The 18337-nt window shown below is 46.5% G+C and overlaps 1 protein-coding gene across 1 annotated transcript in view; it reads left to right on the top strand.

Moving 5' to 3' along the window:
• Positions 1-18337, top strand: part of LOC146187306 (cytochrome P450 3A24-like) — an 89674-nt gene that overhangs the window by 16642 nt on the left and 54695 nt on the right. Inside the window, exon 3 of the mRNA XM_084607633.1 lies at positions 3826-3878. Coding sequence (XP_084463759.1) covers positions 3826-3878 — 53 coding nt within the window. The remainder of the gene's footprint in view (positions 1-3825; positions 3879-18337) is intronic.

Here is an 18337-nt window from a genome sequence, read left to right on the forward strand (position 1 = left end):
AAACTGCCTTCATCACACCAGATGGATTATATGAATTCAACGTCATGCCCTTTGGGCTTTGCAACGCCCCGGCCACATTTGAACGCCTCATGGACACTGTGCTTCGTGGATTCAAGTGGCGAACCTGTCTTTGCTATCTCGATGATATCGTAGTCTTTTCTACCGATTTTCAATCCCACCTGCTCCGACTGAAGGACGTTCTCACTTGTCTCGCTACCGCCGGCCTCCAACTGAATCTGAAGAAGTGCCGCTTTGCTGCTCGCCGACTAACAATTCTAGCTCATGTCGTTTCTAAGGATGGCATTCTTCCCGATCCCACCAAACTTCGTGCAGTTGCCGAATTCCCACGCCCAAAATCACTGAAGCAGCTACGAAGTTTCATTGGCCTATGCTCCTACTTTCGCCGCTTCATCTTAAATTTCGCCTCTATTATTGCTCCTCTCATCCAGCTCCTCTCCGGTAGCTCCGACCTCTCCGCATGGACACCTGCTTGTGATGACGCCTTCAACACTTTACGCCGTCTTTTGGTTTCGCCTCCCATCCTCCGCCACTTCGACCCGAATGCGCCAACTGAGATTCACACTGACGCTAGCGGTATTGGGATAGGCGCCGTTCTCACCCAACGCAAACCTGGTATCCGAGACTATGTGGTGGCGTACGCAAGCCGCACCTTGACCAAGGCAGAGTCCAATTATTCTGTTACGGAAAGAGAATGCTTGGCCATTATTTGGGCCATCGGCAAATTCCGTCCGTATGTCTATGGCCGACCATTTTATGTGGTCACTGATCATCACGCTCTGTGCTGGCTGGCGTCCCTCAAGGACCCGTCCGGCCGCCTTGCTCGCTGGGCTCTTCGCCTCCAAGAGTATGACATTCGTGTCATATATCGCTCAGGCCTCAAGCATACTGACGCGGACGCTCTTTCGCGCTCACCGCTGCCTCCCTCTTCGTTGCCTGATGAGATCTGCGCCTACGATTTGTCTTCGCTTGCCACTATTGACATGGCCACGGAACAGCGGCGCGACCCGTGGATATCTACACTTCTGGACTTTCTTTCAAGTCACTCTCCAGGTCGTCTGTCTCGGGCGCTTGCCCGCCAAGCTCACCATTTTTCAATTCGTGACGGGCTGCTCTATCGCCGCAATTATCTTCACGACGGAAGGAAGTGGCTTTTAGTCATCCCCCGTCATCTCCGCGCCGAAATTTGTGCTGCTTTCCATACTGATCCCCAGTGCGCCCACGGCGGAGTGTTGAAAACCTACACGCGCTTGCGTCTACGCTTCTTCTGGCGTGGAATGTACCGCTTTGTCCGCCATTTTGTCCGCTCATGCCAGTCTTCCCAACGCCGAAAAACTCCTCTCAAGTCCTCTGCTTCGTTGCAGCCGTTGCCCTGTCCTGCCCGTCCGTTTGATCGTGTCGGCATAGATCTATACGGTCCCCTTCCTACAACTTCAGCTGGCAACCGCTGGATTATCGTGGCAGTGGATCATCTAACCCGCTACACTGAGACATCATCATTGCCCTCTGCTTCCGCACGCGACGTGGCTGCCTTTATTCTGAAAAACCTGGTTCTTCGCCATGGTGCCCCTCGCGAACTGCTCAGTGACCGCGGACGCGTTTTCTTATCAGACGCTCTTGAGGCTCTCCTGAAAGAATGCCGCATCATACACCGCACCGCTACCTCGTACCACCCTCAGACGAATGGACTGACAGAACGTTTTAACCGCACTCTCGGTGACATGCTGGCTATGTACGTGAACACCGACCATTCCAATTGGGACCAAGTTCTACCGTTTGTTACTTACGCATTTAACACCGCGACACAGGCCACTACTGGATTCTCTCCATTCTTTCTCCTTTACGGGCGCGAGCCACCCTGTACTATGGACACACTTTTTCCCTACCGCCCTGACGTTTCCGAATCTTCCCCGCTATCCGATGCCGTCACGTACGCAGAAGAATGCCGTCAGCTCGCCCGCTCTCTCACAACAGAAAATCAGTGGCAACAAAAATACCTCCGTGATACCGGCGAAGCTTCGCCATATCTCCCGGACACACTGGTGTGGCTCTGGGTGCCCTCCACAACCCCTGGCCTTTCAAAGAAGTTTCTTGCTCGCTACCACGGGCCATGTAGGGTCCTCCAGCAAACATCTGCAGTCAACTACGTAGTTGAGCCCGTCACGCCCTCTGCGGACTTGCGTCGCCGTGGTCGTGAAACAGTTCACGTGAACCGATTGAAGCCATTCTATGACCCCGCTGTGCTTTCCGCGCCATAAGTCGCCAGGATGGCTCCTTTTTTTTACCCGGGGGGAAAATGTACTGTGATAGTCATCGCCATCGACATGCACCTGTGCGTTGTGCGACGAAGAAGAAGTACGCTGGGCTCGCCGTTGCAAGGTCCTGTCCTCACAGCTCTCCATCTGAGCGTCAATAAACGCCCTATTACAATATATATATTTTACTGTACCCTTATTACGCTAGCTCCTTATTGACAGTTATAATGCAGTTATCCATAACTACACATTTTCTAAGGCGGATATATATATATATATATATATATAAGGCGGATATATATATATATATATATATATATATATATATATATATATATATATATATATATATATATATATATATATCCGCCTTAGAAAATGTGTAGTTATGGATAACTGCATTATAACTGTCAATAAGGAGCTTTTCGAGCATTTTCTAAGGCGGATATATATATATATATATATATATATATATATATATATATATATATATATATATATATATATATATATATATATATATATATATATATATATCCGCCTTAGAAAATGTGTAGTTATGGATAACTGCATTATAACTGTCAATAAGGAGCTAGCGTAATAAGGGTACAGTAAAAATACCACTTGACCAAACGCCGTTTAAGCGAAGTATTCAGTTTTTCGAACTTCATTATATTCCCCCGTCGAAGCTTCATTGAACGCTATGAACGCACTTCATTTTAACAAAATTCAATTGCTGATCATTTCAGCTCAACAAACATTTTCTATAGCACCATCCTGTGTCTCCCACGTCATACTGAGCATTTCAACCATAACAACGTGCACGTTATGGTGATAATTTGTACGTTGAGAAACACATTTTATTAGCGCGTGACGAAAAATGGGCGTCATTTAGCTCTAAGCTTGACTGGCTATCAAAATAAGCTTGTATCCAACGGAATCGCTTGATAGCCTTGCATACTTAATCAGATCCACGGTCATAGCCACTCATAGCCACAGCTTCAGCCCTACAAAGGCGCTTATCTCCAAGAATGGCGTACGTGTGCATGCTGGTTAATCGCGATCTGCTGAAGGAATGATCTGCTTGGAGGAAATAAAAGCCTCTGCTGCCCAGCAAACCACTGCAGTCCTAAGTTCAAAAGTGCTGCAAATGTTACTGCATTATGAGTATAATATTTACCGCAGAGCGGCAGGACGATAGAAAGACAGGACGAACATGGGCGCTGTTCGTTCCGTTTTTCTGTCGTCCCAGCGTTTTGCGCGAAATACTATACTTGTGATGTCAGAACTGGAACTAGTTCAACATTTAACTCTTTTAAAGCTTACTGCATTATTTGCTTTGAAATGAGTGCAGGGAGTAATTGAAGTTAAGTTGAGATATGATTCAAACACCGGATGTTTCTTGGAGCTAATGGAAATAAGCTTCCACGCATTTATTTCAGTTCAGTGAACTTTCACTTCAACAAATATTATCCTAAGGTCGCTTGAAGTTCGTTCAAGTGAAGTTTCACTGTATTTTGAATTCTAAACAAACCACATCTTTCTTTTTCAGCCTGTATGCCTCAGCGACCAGGAAAGATATAAGAAATTTGGACGGTTATTCGGGTGAGGCTTATTTAGTAATCATTATCTATGCACAGACCTTGTGTTTCAACTCTACTGGGCCATTAAAATTTTCACTTATTTTCTCCTGCTTGCCCACTGAACAAGCTATGCGTAAAGTACAGCACAAGTTGTCGTCGCTCTGTGCTTATTGCTTCGATTGCTGCAATAATGCAAATCGCTTTGCTGGCGACGCACACGCTACCAAGTGTCTTCTTTGAAATATTTGGTCGGAGGTTCAAGTTGTTTTCAGCTATCGGTGGGATTATCCTCCGGAATTTTGTCCAGTAATTGCTCCACCGTAGTTCCAGAACGAGGCACATACATTATACCCGGCTCATCTAGATCGCGCAACATACAGCCTAAAGCAATTGTAAATATTCAACTTATGCTGTCAATATCTAGAGTACATATCCGAATAAAGACGCGAATACCGCTTGCGTCTTCGCGAGTTCAGATTTACGCTGCGCATTGTTCTGCCCGCGTTTTCCATTCGAAAGCAGTCCCGATGGCTTCTCAGCGCATTTTCCAGACTGACTACTCAACAAATGCGAGCGTTGCGCCTCATGAAACATGAGCCATCACGGAACAAATGCCGCACTTTTGCTAACCGTTATACACAAGTGATACCTAAACGATAGTTAAATATCAGCTTTCCGATCTATACAATGCGCTGTATAGGGAGGGCCAAAGGTAATTGGAAACTCCCCAATGATTTCCCCACTCGCAATATTGGAGATGCGTTTGCGTACTGGTCGCTCTTTTTCGCTATCCCCCTCTCGTGTTCCTCTCCGGTTGATCACAAACTTGCGCGGCTGATGAGTGGCCCGAATGGCCTGCTTTTTTTTTTTAATTCAAACCTGTTCCCAGTATTTTGTCAGTGAGCTTTTCGTACTGAATACTTCCCATATACATTTACATAGGTGACTTGGTATATTCTAGACACCAGCTCTTCCAACTTTCTTTTCTTCTGATATACGCGTGATATACTTCGACCATAAAAGTAAAGCTATACCAGCTTTCGTTGGAAAATAAAAATAGCCAACCTCTTGCTAGTACGTTGCAATTGTGGCGTCATTAGATTGCTCGGCTAGTGGAAAAAGACACTAGCATCATATCATACGCATGTGACGTGAAGCAATGATGGTCAGACAGAATTAATTCTTGGTGTAGACTTCAGCAGTGTTTAAATACCTGTTCTACCTGTACCCTATCGTCACACGGGCCAAAATATTGTTACGGGGATGTACTTAATGTAACGGCACTGCGAAGGGCTGAACTCGACGCTAAGACTTCAGTAGCCGTGCAGTATTCGCTCTGTCAGCGTCGTCCTCTTTCTCAACGCTTCGTCGTGCCCGCGTTCCTCGGTCGTCGTCTTTGTCAGTGAGCACATCACTTTGGTCCCGCGTTTCCCGGTAACACTACCCTCCTCGGCAAGGCCTCCGATGTACAGGTTTTGCATCGCCGGTGTCAATGCGGTGAGTCACAACTGATGCTTGGCCCAGAGAAACGGCAGCAAAGTCAAAAATGTCGGAGAAGGACGACAAAAGGTTGTGCAGGTCCTGAGCGTGTTCGGGGCTGAGGTCAGAGGCAATCATTGCGGAAATAGGGTCGGCAATTGTGGTGGGGTGTACGGGTGTTGGAAGGACGCTTGAATGTGGGCCAGGAGTGAGGGCACAAATGGTGCAGTCTGTGAGAGGGGACAAGGTAGCAAGGGATATTCCTTCGGGGAGAACTGGGGGTGACAGACTGAAGTTCAAGATAGGAAGGTAGGTGTTATTCTGTGTAACGTGTACAATGAGATGAGGAAGAACGACGTTGCGGTCAAGAAAGACCTCGGTGATAGGGCAAGCAACATAGTAACCGTCAGGCACAGGCGGGAAGGTGACAAAGGTAGGTAAACAGCAGAGTCAGGGGCGGGCGAGCGAACTCGGTGGAGCGAAGGCGGGGTGTAGATGGAGGATGTTCTGAGCAGACAGGTAGGTCAAAACGAAGAAGGCCGCTGTAGCAGTCGATAAGGGCAGAGTGGGCCGTTAAAATGTCAAGGCTGAGGATCACATTGTGAGGGCACTGGTTGAGGACGGTGAACAAAACAGGGATGTGATGACCGGCAAGGGTGACTCGGGCAGTGCACAGCCCAGTGGCGGCAGCAGTACTGCCATCGGCAACACGAACGGTGGGCGATGCGGCGGGGGTCTGTACTTTCTTAAGGCGGCGGCAAAACGATGAGCTCATGATCGAGACTTGGGCACCAGTGTTAATGAGGGCAGAGACGGGATCACCATCTACGAACAGGGAGAGGAGGTTACAGGGCAAAGAAATGGGCAATAGAGGATTTCCAGGCCGGGGTATCAATGCAGCGTCACCTCCGGGAGCTGCATTGGCTAGTTTCCCATGAAGCGGCCGGCAGAGGACGGCAAGGAACTGCGGCTAGGAAGAGGTGAACGGGAACGGCGGGCTGGCGGGGAAGGAGAGCGACTGGACACAGGAGGAGGCGGAGTGGTATCGGTGCGGGGAGGCTCATAACGAGGCGTAAAACGGCGGTGACCGTAATCGGAGTAGCGGTCAACGTAAGGAAAACGTCGAGGTGGTGATGTCCAGTGGCTGCGGAAGTGGCGAGTGATGTGGCCAATACGTGAGCACGTGAAACAAATCCGCCTGTCGTCAAGGGTGCGCCACTCATCAGGATTGCGGTATCGGTAGTGTTGCGTGTAGGTGTTGCGGCACTTAGCGGTGGCGACCATGGGAGGGACGGGGCTCGAACTGTGGTGTTCCACGGTGTGGCTATAGGGGATGCCCAAGTTGGCAACCTCTTGACGAACAATGGCTTGAATGAGGGATATCGTCGCTAGGTTGCTGTCCGAGGAGGGCGGGTTGGATGCAGCAGGAGCGAGCGGTTCCAGTTCACGACGCACGATGCGGGTCACATTTTTAGCGTTGGAAGGTTGCCTTAGGGTCGGCAGATCCTCGCACGTGGAGCTAGGGGCAGTGTTGGGGAGCCGATTGAAGCGATGTGCAATGCGTTGTGTTTGGCCTGCTCGAAATGTCGACAAACCTGCATAACGGAGTCAACCGTAGAACAGTCCCGACAGAGTAAAAGATTGAAGGCATCGTCGGCTATGCCTTTGAGGATGTGCCCCACCTTATCTGGTTCTTTCATGTCTTTATCCGCTTTTCAGCAGAGGGCCAGAACATCTTGTATATACGTAATATAAGGCTCGGTAGATGTCTGGGCACGTGTGGCGAGGTCCCTCTTGGCGACGAGTTGACGGCCAACCGGTTTTCCGAACAGGTCACGGAGTTTTTGTTTGCAAACATCCCAGGAGGGTATATCTGCTTCATGTGTTTCCAACCACACGCGTGCCGTGCCAGTAAGGTAGAAGATGACATTGGCCAGCATCAGCGTGGCGTCCCACCTGTTGGGCTGGCTAACACGCTCATAAAGCGAAAGCCAGTCCTCGACATCGACCTCATCTGTACCGCAGAATGGGCCAGGGTCACGGGGGTGGGCTACGACGACAGTTGGAGTTGCGGAAGTAGATGGAGCTGCCTCAGTTGTCATCGTGACGGTTCCGAGGTGATGGCCACTGCGGAGACCCAGCGTCAGATTGTGTCGAAGCCGCACCTCCACAAAGATGTTACGGGGATGTACTTAATGTAACGGCACTGCGATGGGCTGAACTCGACGCTAAGACTTCAGTAGCCGTGCAGTATTCGCTCTGTCAGCGTCGTCCTCTTTCTCAAAGTTTCGTCGTGCCCGCGTTCCTCGGTCGTCGTCTTTGTCAGTGAGCACATCACTTTGGTCCCGCGTTTCCCGGTAACAATATCATGCTCTGATGTTTGCTTAGGTAGTGTTCTGCAACTTTATCGTACCCGTATTGAAAAATTCTCCCACCTCAACCGAAGGCTCATTGGCGTGAGACTGCGCAGAAAGCTTGCGAGTTGTTGTCCCATTTCTTACAAGGTACGTTTGACCATCGTGCATGTACAGAAACCAGAACCGTCTGCAACGAGACTGAGAAGCAAAAGACGCAAACGCAAATTTTCAGCCGAAGGGTAGTGCTGGCGCCATCTAGCACCCTTTCAAGAACGTGCCATGCTTACCTAGGAGCTTTTGAACCACAGCGTTTTCCTCCAGCAACGCCAGAAGACGCCACAGCTTCCTTTTGCAGAAACTGCGCTGGCGTTTTTTGCTCCTCAATCTCGTCGCAGACGGTTCTGGTCTTGCATAATGCGCCGCCAAACTAAGTAAGCACGATGATAAAACTTGCCTCGTACAGAAGGGGACGACAACTCACAAGCTTTCTGCACACTTACAGCGCAAATGAGCCTCCGTTTAAGGCGAGAGACGTTTTCAAAATTGGGTACGATAAAGTTACAGAATACTGTATATGCAGCACCGTTCAGCACAGGTTAACCAAAATATCTTCAAGAAGCTGACATTAGCTAGGATGTTTCCTTTGACGTAGTTCTGAACCTTATATATTGCACTCCTGGCTTTAGAGGAGATGAGCATGACTGTAAATGGCAACGTTTTCCATGGTTCTAAAGCGAACCATCCGCTCCTTAGCTGTTGATCAGGGTAGAATGACAGAAAGAAGGAAGACGGCAACACAGTATGAAACAGCACTGAACAAGGGTAGAGCTAGAGTCTATGTTTGCAAGCCAAGCCAACGCTTCGATAAGAAAGCTTTTCTTCTATGCAGCGCGATCATCACAAAGCGGGTATAAATAAGCTTTTGCTTCTGAAGACGAAAATCCAAGGGGGGGGGGGAGAGTAGAAGCATTGAAAAGAGGGAAAGAATTTTTCCTCACTATGAATTTCTGAGTCTGAAACCAGTGACCACATCATCATCATCATCCTGAGCCTGACTATACCCACTGCAGGGCGAAGGCCTCTCTCATATTCATCCAATTAACCCGGTCCTGTGCGAGCTGCATCACTTGCCCCTTGCAAACTTCTTAACCTCATCGGCCCACCTAATTCTCTGCCGCCCCCTGCTGCGCGTTCCTTCCCTTGGAATCCAGTTTGTTGCCCTAAGCGACCACCAGTTATCTTTGCTTCGCACTAAATTTCCTACCCACGCCCATTTCGTCTTCTTGATTTCCACTGGAATGTCAATAACTTGAGTTATTTGTCTGACCCACTCTGCACGTTTCCTATCTCCTAACGTTATCCCTACCATTTTGCTTTCCTTAGCACACTGTGTTGTCCTCAACTTAAGTAGAATCGTCTTTGTCAGCTTCCACGTTTCAGCCCCTTAGGCAAGTACAGGTAAGATGTAACTGTTGTATACTTTCCTCGTGAGCGATACCGGTAAGCTGCTAAGTCATAATCGGGGAGTGCTTGTCAAATGCGCTCCCTCCAGTCTTATTATCCTGGGTATTTCCCTTTCATGGTCCGGATCTGCGGTTACTATCTATCCTAAGCAGATATATTCGCCATCTACTTCCAGTACTTCGCTACCTAACGTAAACTGCTGCTCCTTCCCTAGGCCATTGAAAATTACCTTAGTCTTCTGCACATTGATTTTCAAGTTGCAATTTATCCCCTGAGTTACTTAGCAAGTCAATGTCATAAGCAGATCGCAGATTACTGAGGTAATCTCCATCTACTCTTATCCACAACTGGTCCTATTACAAGTCTGAATATTTCTTCTAAGCAAGCTGTGAATAGTACTGGAGAGATCGTGTGCACTTGCCTAAAACCTTTCTTTATTAGAATTTTGTTACATTCTTTATGCAGAACTATGGTTGCTGTGCACCCTCTCTATATATGTTCCAGCACTTTCACGTACGGCTCGTCTACACCCTGATTTCGTAATGTCTGTATGACTGTCGAGGTTTTTACTGAGTCAAATACTTTTTCGTAATCAATGAATGATATGCATAAGGGCTGGTTATATTAAAACATTTTTATCACCTGGTTGATGGTACGGATATGATCGATAGTAGAGTAGTCTTTCCGAAAAAATGCTTGATGTTTTGGTTGGTTACAGTCTAATGTTGCCCTGATTCTATTAGCGATTACTTTGGTAAATACTTTATACGTAACAGGCAGTAAGATAATTGGTCTGTAATTTTTCAAGTCCTTAGCGTCCCCTTTCTTATGAGTTAAGATAATATTTACGTTCTTCAATGGTTCCGGTATCGTCGATGACACCAGACATTGCGTACATAGGGGGGCTAGCTTTTCTGGCACGATATCCCCCCATCCTTCAACAATTCTATAGTTACCTGATCCCCTCCAGCTGCTTTTCTCCATTTCATAGTTTCTAATGCTTTCTTAACTTCGTCCTTCGTAACTGGCGGAACGTCTGGCTGCGTCTCCCTACCGTCAATCTCATTATTGTCGCGACTTCGTTGGCTGCTGTAGAGATCAGTATAGAACTTCTCGGCTACTTTGACTATCGAGTCCATATTCGTGATGACATTGTCCGCTTTGTCCCTCGCAGACATCTGATTTTTGCCTATGCCCAATTTTTTCTTCATCGCTTTAAGGCTTCCCCCATTTTTTACAGCATGCTCAAGTTTCTGCATGTTATACTTCCTTATATCGGCCACTTTGAGCTTATTGATTAGCTTTGATATGTCGGCCAATTCGATCTGGTCTGTTGGATTTGAAGTTTTCGTACTCTCGCGTTTCTTAATCAAATCTTTCGTCTCCTTAGATAGCTTACCGGTATCCTCTCTAACTATCCTACCGCCTACGTCCACCGCACACTCAGTAATATCTCTGAAATTATTGTTCATTGCTTCGAGGGTAATGTCGCCATCCTCGGTTAGAGCTGAATATCGATTCTGTAGCGAGATCCTGAATTCCTCTGCCCTCCCCCTCACCGCTAATTCGTTGATGGCTTTCTTTCTTACTAATCTGTTGCATGTTGCGTTCCTTCAGATTTAGCTAATTCGGGACCTCACCATCCTGTGGTCACTGCATGGCACCTTCCCGATTACTTCTACGTCCTACACAACGGCGGGTTTAGAACACATTATGAAGTCAATATAATTTTTAGTCCCCCCCGTTACGGTTTTACCATGTCCACTTCCGGTTCTTCCGTTTGCTGAAGAATGTATTCATGATTCGTAAGTTATTTGGCTCTGCAAACTCAACTAGTAACTCCCCCCTGCTATCCCTAAAACAAATGTCATAATCACCCACAGCCTGATTTCCAGCCTGCTTTTTCCCTACCTTTGCATTGAAGTCGCCCATTAGTACAGTATACTGCATCTTTCGTTTCAGCATTGCCAATTCATGTAGGTGCGGGCCTGTAAAACCTTCAGTTTATACCGCTTATTAAGCTTATTTAGGAGGCCTGCCACCATCTCATTGGTGCTATAGAATTAATTTATATTGCCAGCTATATAATTATTGATAAGGAAAAGTAGCATTAGTTCTCGCTTCTCCGGTAAACCTCGATAACACAGTACATACCCGCGCTTCAGTGCAGTATATGAATCATTTGGCTTAACTAAGTCCTATGACATCCCATTTAAAACATTCTAGTTCCTCTAACACCACTGCTAACCTAGCTTCACTAACTAGTATTCTAGCGTTACACGTTGCCAGGGTCAGTTTCCAATTGTCACGTAGTGGTGAAAAGGTCGACGACACAAATGAAGGATCGATGATTACACTGAAGAAACTCTTTATAGGGCTGACTTGCGCCCGCAAAAGAAGTAAGCAACTGGGCGGCGGCGATAGCAACAAACGTGCTCGTCGATCGTAAAACAAAGAATGCCCGTCCCACTCGTCAACGCTCAATTTAAAGGCGGCTCAGAACAATCTAGATAACGTCGCAAACTGCTACCAGTACACCCTGGAACGTTGTGGAAACATGCACAAGTGATCGGAATCTTCGAGACATCTCGGCGCATCTTTCGCGACAAATAAAATGATAACTCGTCATATCGCGACAACGAGCATGAACAAACACGGGATACAGAATTGATACGCGTGCCAGAATCACAGTGATAAGGCCGCATGCCGGCGGCTGTTAAAAAACACAACAAATGCAGTTTTGAAGGTTTCGCGGCACAATGGCGGCCTGTCCAGCAGAGCCAGAGATTCTTAGCACCCCCCGCTGTGCCACAGGTCTGACCACCGTTGGTGACTGAGGGCCGGGGTTTTTAGGGCTAATCATAGGAAGTTATGGCCAATTACTGCACCAGGGTGGCCAATTCCTGTTCTGGTGAGCGAGTGCGTTGCCGAAGGTGCTAACCGGTATCAGGTCGCACCCAGTGATGACGTGAGCTGCCAATAAAATATAACGCTGAAGCAGCACGAAAACGTACAATGCGATGTTGGTGATGTAGTTGCACCTGCAGGTTCGAAGCTGGCGCTTATTACTTGAAGTGGGACCGGCCTTCAAAAAAGACCTGATAAGAATTACAGCTGCAGGGGAATAGCTATGATGAGCTTTCCGGAAGAAGGAGAGGACAAAAACATAATAAAACAGAGCAGACCATATCTGTTAATCTTCGAAAATTGTGAAAAAAAAGCTTCAAAGAGGAACAACGTTAGAAGTGATAAGACGGAAACATGTTTGGGAAAACACGTGGAGCTTACGCTATTGCAAGGAGTGGGAAGGGGGGAGGGGAGGTTTACTATGCGCGTGATGTGAATAAAGTGTGCAATCAACGCTTTATAAAATCCTTTTCGTGACTATGTACGGCTCAGAGGGGGAATATATTTAAGGAATTTTTATGATCCTTTCGGGATATATATATGTTGGTTCCAATATTTTAAATTGACGGTTTAGATATGCCTGCCTAGATTATCTGCTTCTCATATAAAGGCAGGCGTTCCTAATACTAGTAGCTAGTGCTAGTGCTGGTACTTCACAGCACCGGTGCTCTTTCAACACATCCCACTTGGCGGCTCAGCGTGTCTGCTAAAAGTAACTGGCAGCTGTTTTTGAGTTCCTTACTGTAATAACAGTACCTCGTGAAGCGGTGCAGGTAATAAGTACGTGACAGCGCGGCTTCCCTGCATTCAATTTAGGATCGCATGCACGAGGAATGTTGCCTCAGAATCATTCTGAGAATGCAACAAAATTTGCATGGGCTGTCGGCATTTTTTCTTTCATTATTCTTGCAGTGACAAAAGAGCCCCCACGAGGACTAAAAAAGCCGCAAACGAAATGACTGAGTTTAGATGCAGAAGTACAACGCAATTGAGCTGTGAAGCTGATTCTGCGCCGAAGGGTCTACTCGTCGCGCTCCACGCCGCTGCCCTACACTTTCATCTCTATCCGACCGTAAGGAACTATAGCGAAATAAGTTGCCGTTTTCATGCCTGTGCTTCGGGCAGCAACCAGCCTCACCAAAGCATGCCGGAATTTCGGGAAGTATACTAGAAAAACATTAGTTGTGGTTTAGCTCTGATTGACCCTAGCTGAATTGCAAAAGCAACGGTGGAAAGTTCTTTTGCCTGCTACATTATTCCACTATGTGCCTGCTTGTCGTAGGGGTAACGAGAATGCAAGTGGTTCTGGCAGGCTGATTCTGATACCAACCTCCCGTATGAAAGGAGTGACCCGAGTTGGCAGTTCCTGCCCGTGACATATGGGCAACGTGAATTTAAACGCCATGGCAGGCTGATTTTTTATAAGGGACCACGGACACGGACAGGCACACAGCGACGAGCGGTTAGACCTAGTGTACTATTGCTCTCACAATAAAAACAAAAAGCAACGTACACTGACGGCCCGAGCTCTTGACTAACCAGGAAGGCCTCTGCTGTCGTTCACACCGCCGCATCATCACTGATGCCACGGGCTGACGCTTATCTATACGTGAAGTATTTAATAAAGGCACACTGGCAGGTTCAGTGAAAAGGAATGCTTTTTTTTTTCAGTGTAAACAGTTGCAAAGAATAAACATTCCAAACTGAGTTTATGATGCTATTTACTTTTCTTTGCTTATAAAATACATCATCTTCGGTCTCACAACGATAAAGCATATATGTGCTACGTAAAATGTTTCGAACTATAGTCCTTTCATACCAAAGCACATGATGAGTTGGGGTCGCATAGCACTGAGCATCCTGACTAGCATCTGCGGCAGTATTTCAGCGCATCCAGTGATGGTCTTGGGGATTAGTTCTTCAAGGCTTTCTGGTTCAGTCGTATATATTTCATTCTTCACACAACACCAAGGGAAAATATCACATGGTTCCGCTCAAGTCTGCTTAAGAGCGGATGTGCTAAAGCATTTGCCTTTTTGCTTCGCTCTAATTTTCCGCTTTTCTGTTTTTTCAGTTTTCATTTCTTGTTTCCCATTTTGTTTTTGATCTCTTTCCGTGTTTGTTTTCAATTTTCTTGTGTGTTTGCTTATGTATCGGTGTACTGGAATCCACAGCATTCGAGAAACAAACCCATAACGTTTTTGGTATCACATCAATAGCAAGGTCACTGTAACTGCTATCGCCAAATATCATCATCCCTATCACTACTATTTTTATTATTCCTGCTATCACATAATATTTTCATCATTATCGTTATGATATCACTTTTATTAAGAATCACTACACTATCTTTAGCAATTACCAGCATCACTGTAGTTCTCCAGAACTATCATTATCTTTAGCTACCATCACTAACATTATTTACTGTACTTACAGTACCCTAGTATGCATACAGTACTAGTCAACTCTTGCTTAATAACCTACTGCAATGTATGTAAATAAGATACAAATGATGATTCAAGTTTGCGCGCACAAAGTTTTGGCCGACAACATTGACTACGCCATACATGAGCCAAGAAAGACTCTGGTGTTCAAAATCTATAAGTGGCCGACACCAGGAGACCTTGGCGGCCAGTGAATGCGGTCACTCCGTTCAATTCACAGCTGAGAAAAATTCCCATTTAGGACCTCAAAGCAAGTGGCGATACAAGCACTGATGCCCTGTCATAAGCAAGCCAGACCTCTTTTACCAAGCTAAGTGAAATACAAGGAAATCGTCCGCATGTTACTCTCAAATGTTTTCTCTGCAACATTTTTCGTTCAGTCGTTCTTCACAAAAGTGCACTCCTACTATTTTGCTGCAAAAGAAGCTGCGCCACATACGCAGCGACCATATACTTGATGTTACTGCTTTTTTAGCCAATTAGAGCTGACGTCCGACCAGTAGTGCGCGTTGTGCATGCTTCCAACAGGGTTCCGGCAGATATGTGTTTCATTTGTCGATATTGCATTCTTACTTCAGGGCCTTTATCAGTTTGCATTAGGGCCCAATTGAAGTTCTCATGCAGCTTAAATTCCGCAATTGCTGATTTCTGATGCAAGCTTGCATAAGAAAGAAGGATCCGATGTTTTTTTGTTTTGTTTTTATCCCCTTTAGAATTGGCAATCTTGACTCCGCGCGTTGATACAAGCGCTGGCACCTCTGGCTTTTTACGTCGTAACTTCGTCAGTAGACTGCTGGCACTGCTAGTTCCGCATTACGGATCTCGTGGATGGATATTTGTAAAAAACATGCTGCAAGGACTAATCTCAAAGAGCAAGGCACCCGCCGTACTGGAGACCGTAAGGCTGAGCAGAGAGAGCCTGTTTCTTTGCACTGCGATGTAGGTAATCACAGTCTTCCCTTGAATTCTCTGTTCCACTTGATTCAAGGAAGGCATTACGAAACGCGCGCTCGCTGCATCCCGGAGCAGCGTGCCATTACTTTTGCAAATTCGAGAGACGATGGAATCTTGAAGCTCAACCGGCCTGTATCCCCCAGGCAGCTACTCTGCACGCTTTGTTTCACCGCAGGCCCCAAACAACTAACTGATCGCTTGCAGAACAAAGCTCGTGTAGGCTGTCGCGATACCCCTGCTCAAATCCCGCATGTGGGCGACCTCAGGAGCGTTCGTGCCGCTGCTTGTTCTCGAAATTTATCTTAAAAATATGTCTAAATTGGTTTACAGAAAAGGCTGGTTGATTGGTTTGTTTGATTAGCTCATGGCGTGTAACATGCCTATATAAAACTCAGGCTGTGAGAGACGCCGGGATGGAGGGCTGCCAAAATTTATACTGCTGGATGTCTTTAACGTGCATTGACATTGCACTGGCGCTAGCTTTAACGCTACCATGTCATGGGATGCCCTCTATGAGTATATCGAAACACAACTCTCCAAACGTGCCGGAATAGTTGCCAGGTTTCGCTGTTTTTTTCCCGTTTCCACAAAATTTATGATTTACAACATACTCTTTCTTTCGTATCTTAATGTTGTTTGGTGGGGGGGGGGGGGAACTCTACACATAAAAATGTTAGTAAAATATTCCCTCTGCAGAAAAGGGTGATTCGTTGTATTACCAATGTGAATTTTTATGCCCATACTCAAGAACTATTACAACGTTTCAGTATCGTCCCGGTACATAACTTACATGACTACTGTTTACGTGTTAGGTATAAGTCTCTCAATAAAAAATCAGCATGCGGTTTTGCAACTAGTAAATTTAGAGGCAAAGCTCGCCCCTTACCCACTTCGACAGCAAAGTTTTGGCACGTTCTAAGTTCTAGAACTCAACTTGGGTGCCAAATGTTGTGTCATACCTTGCCGCGACTTTTAAATACCTATTGTTTGAGAAACATTCCGGTAGAAAAATGTAGTGTTCGTCTTATCAAATCAATGTTCCTCTCATAACTCATTAAATCTTAATTGACAAAAGGGTGATCTTACACCGTGCATGTTTTTTGTGTCTTCTTGTTCTTGTTTCTGATCACAATTAGCAGTGATAAGTTGTTGGCTTCGATGTATGGCCATGTACAGGGGGGCTCAGGTATCATTCCAGCGCTTTTTGCCTCAGCCTGCCTGTTGTGCCGGTGGGGTTATCACACAGTAGCCCACCGTCAACAGGGTTGTGCCAAGGAGTTGGTAACGCAGCGCTCGTCACCCGTTTCGTGAACGAGGGCTGTCAGCTCCCTGGGCGGTAGCGATGAATCCGAGTCGGCGTTGCTGAGATGAAGAAAAGGCTTTATACACTATTTACAGGTATTTACACAACAAGATCGGCTCTGGGGCCGAAAGCTAACATAGCCATACGCGACTGTTCTCACGCAGCGACGGCCGGGAAGATTCCGCCGCGTCCGCACTGTCAGGTGGCGAACTGCTCCCGATGGACGCTATTGACGAACTCACACTCGGAGTCTCGAACGGAAGCACTTGAGACTCTGTCGCCGAGAACCGTTGACGCTCAAAATGGCCCAATCCGACGGCAGCACTTTCGCAGGGCCAATGGGAGAGCTTGCTGCGCTCTCGCTTCAAATATGCCGCGGGGCGAGAAGGGGTCCACCGCCAGGGCCACGGCGCCGTGCTGTTTGGACGCTCAGCTCATGTTGAAACACGTCGCTTCTCTCCCTTTGGCACGGCTCGCCTACAGTGCACGGATGCTTTGCAGAGAAGTATCTGTATTTTGTGAAGGAGGCGTTAGCCGAAGAAGTTTGGCGTCCGGCTGAATTTCTGGGCGGCTTTGGCCAGGCACAACAGCCCACATCTCTGTGATGTAAATAAAATGAAATAAAAAAAAATAACACATGGGTGCGTTGATTTTCGCCTCCATCTAAAAGTGTTAAAAATGACCACCGTGGTTGAGATTTGATCCCGCATTCTTTGACAAACGTCGAGCGCTCAAGCCACTGCAGCGCTAGGTCAGGGCGTTTACGAGGAAGGAAAGGCACAGCTTCCGTCACATTTCTCAGTGGGCACCTTAACCCTGCCGTAAAAATTGGAGCAAGGTGGTAGAAAAAGACGAATTAAGGAAAGATTTGCCACAATGGAGAGCTATGAAAATATTTCAACCGTAGCTTTATACTACGGCATCTCTTCCTATTTTTTTCACTGACATTTTCCTCCATTCCTTTCCACCAAGAAAGCGGAGAAAAAGTCACGAGATGCTTGCCACAGTCATTTTCGTAACTTCGGGCCGTGAAAGATACGCCTTTTTAGAAAAAGGGTACGCGGTGGTCGCACTTTGTAGTGCTACAGATTCAAAAACCTGAATTGTATATCGCTGGCAGCGGCCTACCGACCTCCCATTCTAATTATGCGCATAACTGCAATATTAAAAACTAAACTGTTCAGAATTAGCTCATCAGAATAGTGATTAACATAAATCACATGCTTTGAGACTTCGGCAAAGTCAAAGATACCAACCTCGCCGCTGCCATCTCGATATCCGAGAAAATATATTTTTTAATAATTATGGTTTCCCTTTAGCTGAAACGCTGTATACTTAGGCACGGCAATCCTGGAGTCCTGCAATTCGAATAAAGGAAGTTTTTTTGGAACGTCGATATTAAACAAAAGCTAATATGCTTTAGGATGATTTTGGCCCTAGTGATATAGGGGCTGCGTCGGGCACCTTGTAAGCGGCAGAGTGGTTTAACTAGCTCAATAGTGAAAAAATATTTTATTTAATTTTCAGATATTTCCTTTAGCAGGTTTGATTTATGTGCAGAGATACAGCTCAT

This window comes from Amblyomma maculatum, chromosome 6 (assembly GCF_055883805.1).
Source record: "Amblyomma maculatum isolate TAMU_Amacu chromosome 6, ASM5588380v1, whole genome shotgun sequence".
Taxonomy (NCBI): Eukaryota; Metazoa; Arthropoda; class Arachnida; order Ixodida; family Ixodidae; genus Amblyomma; species Amblyomma maculatum.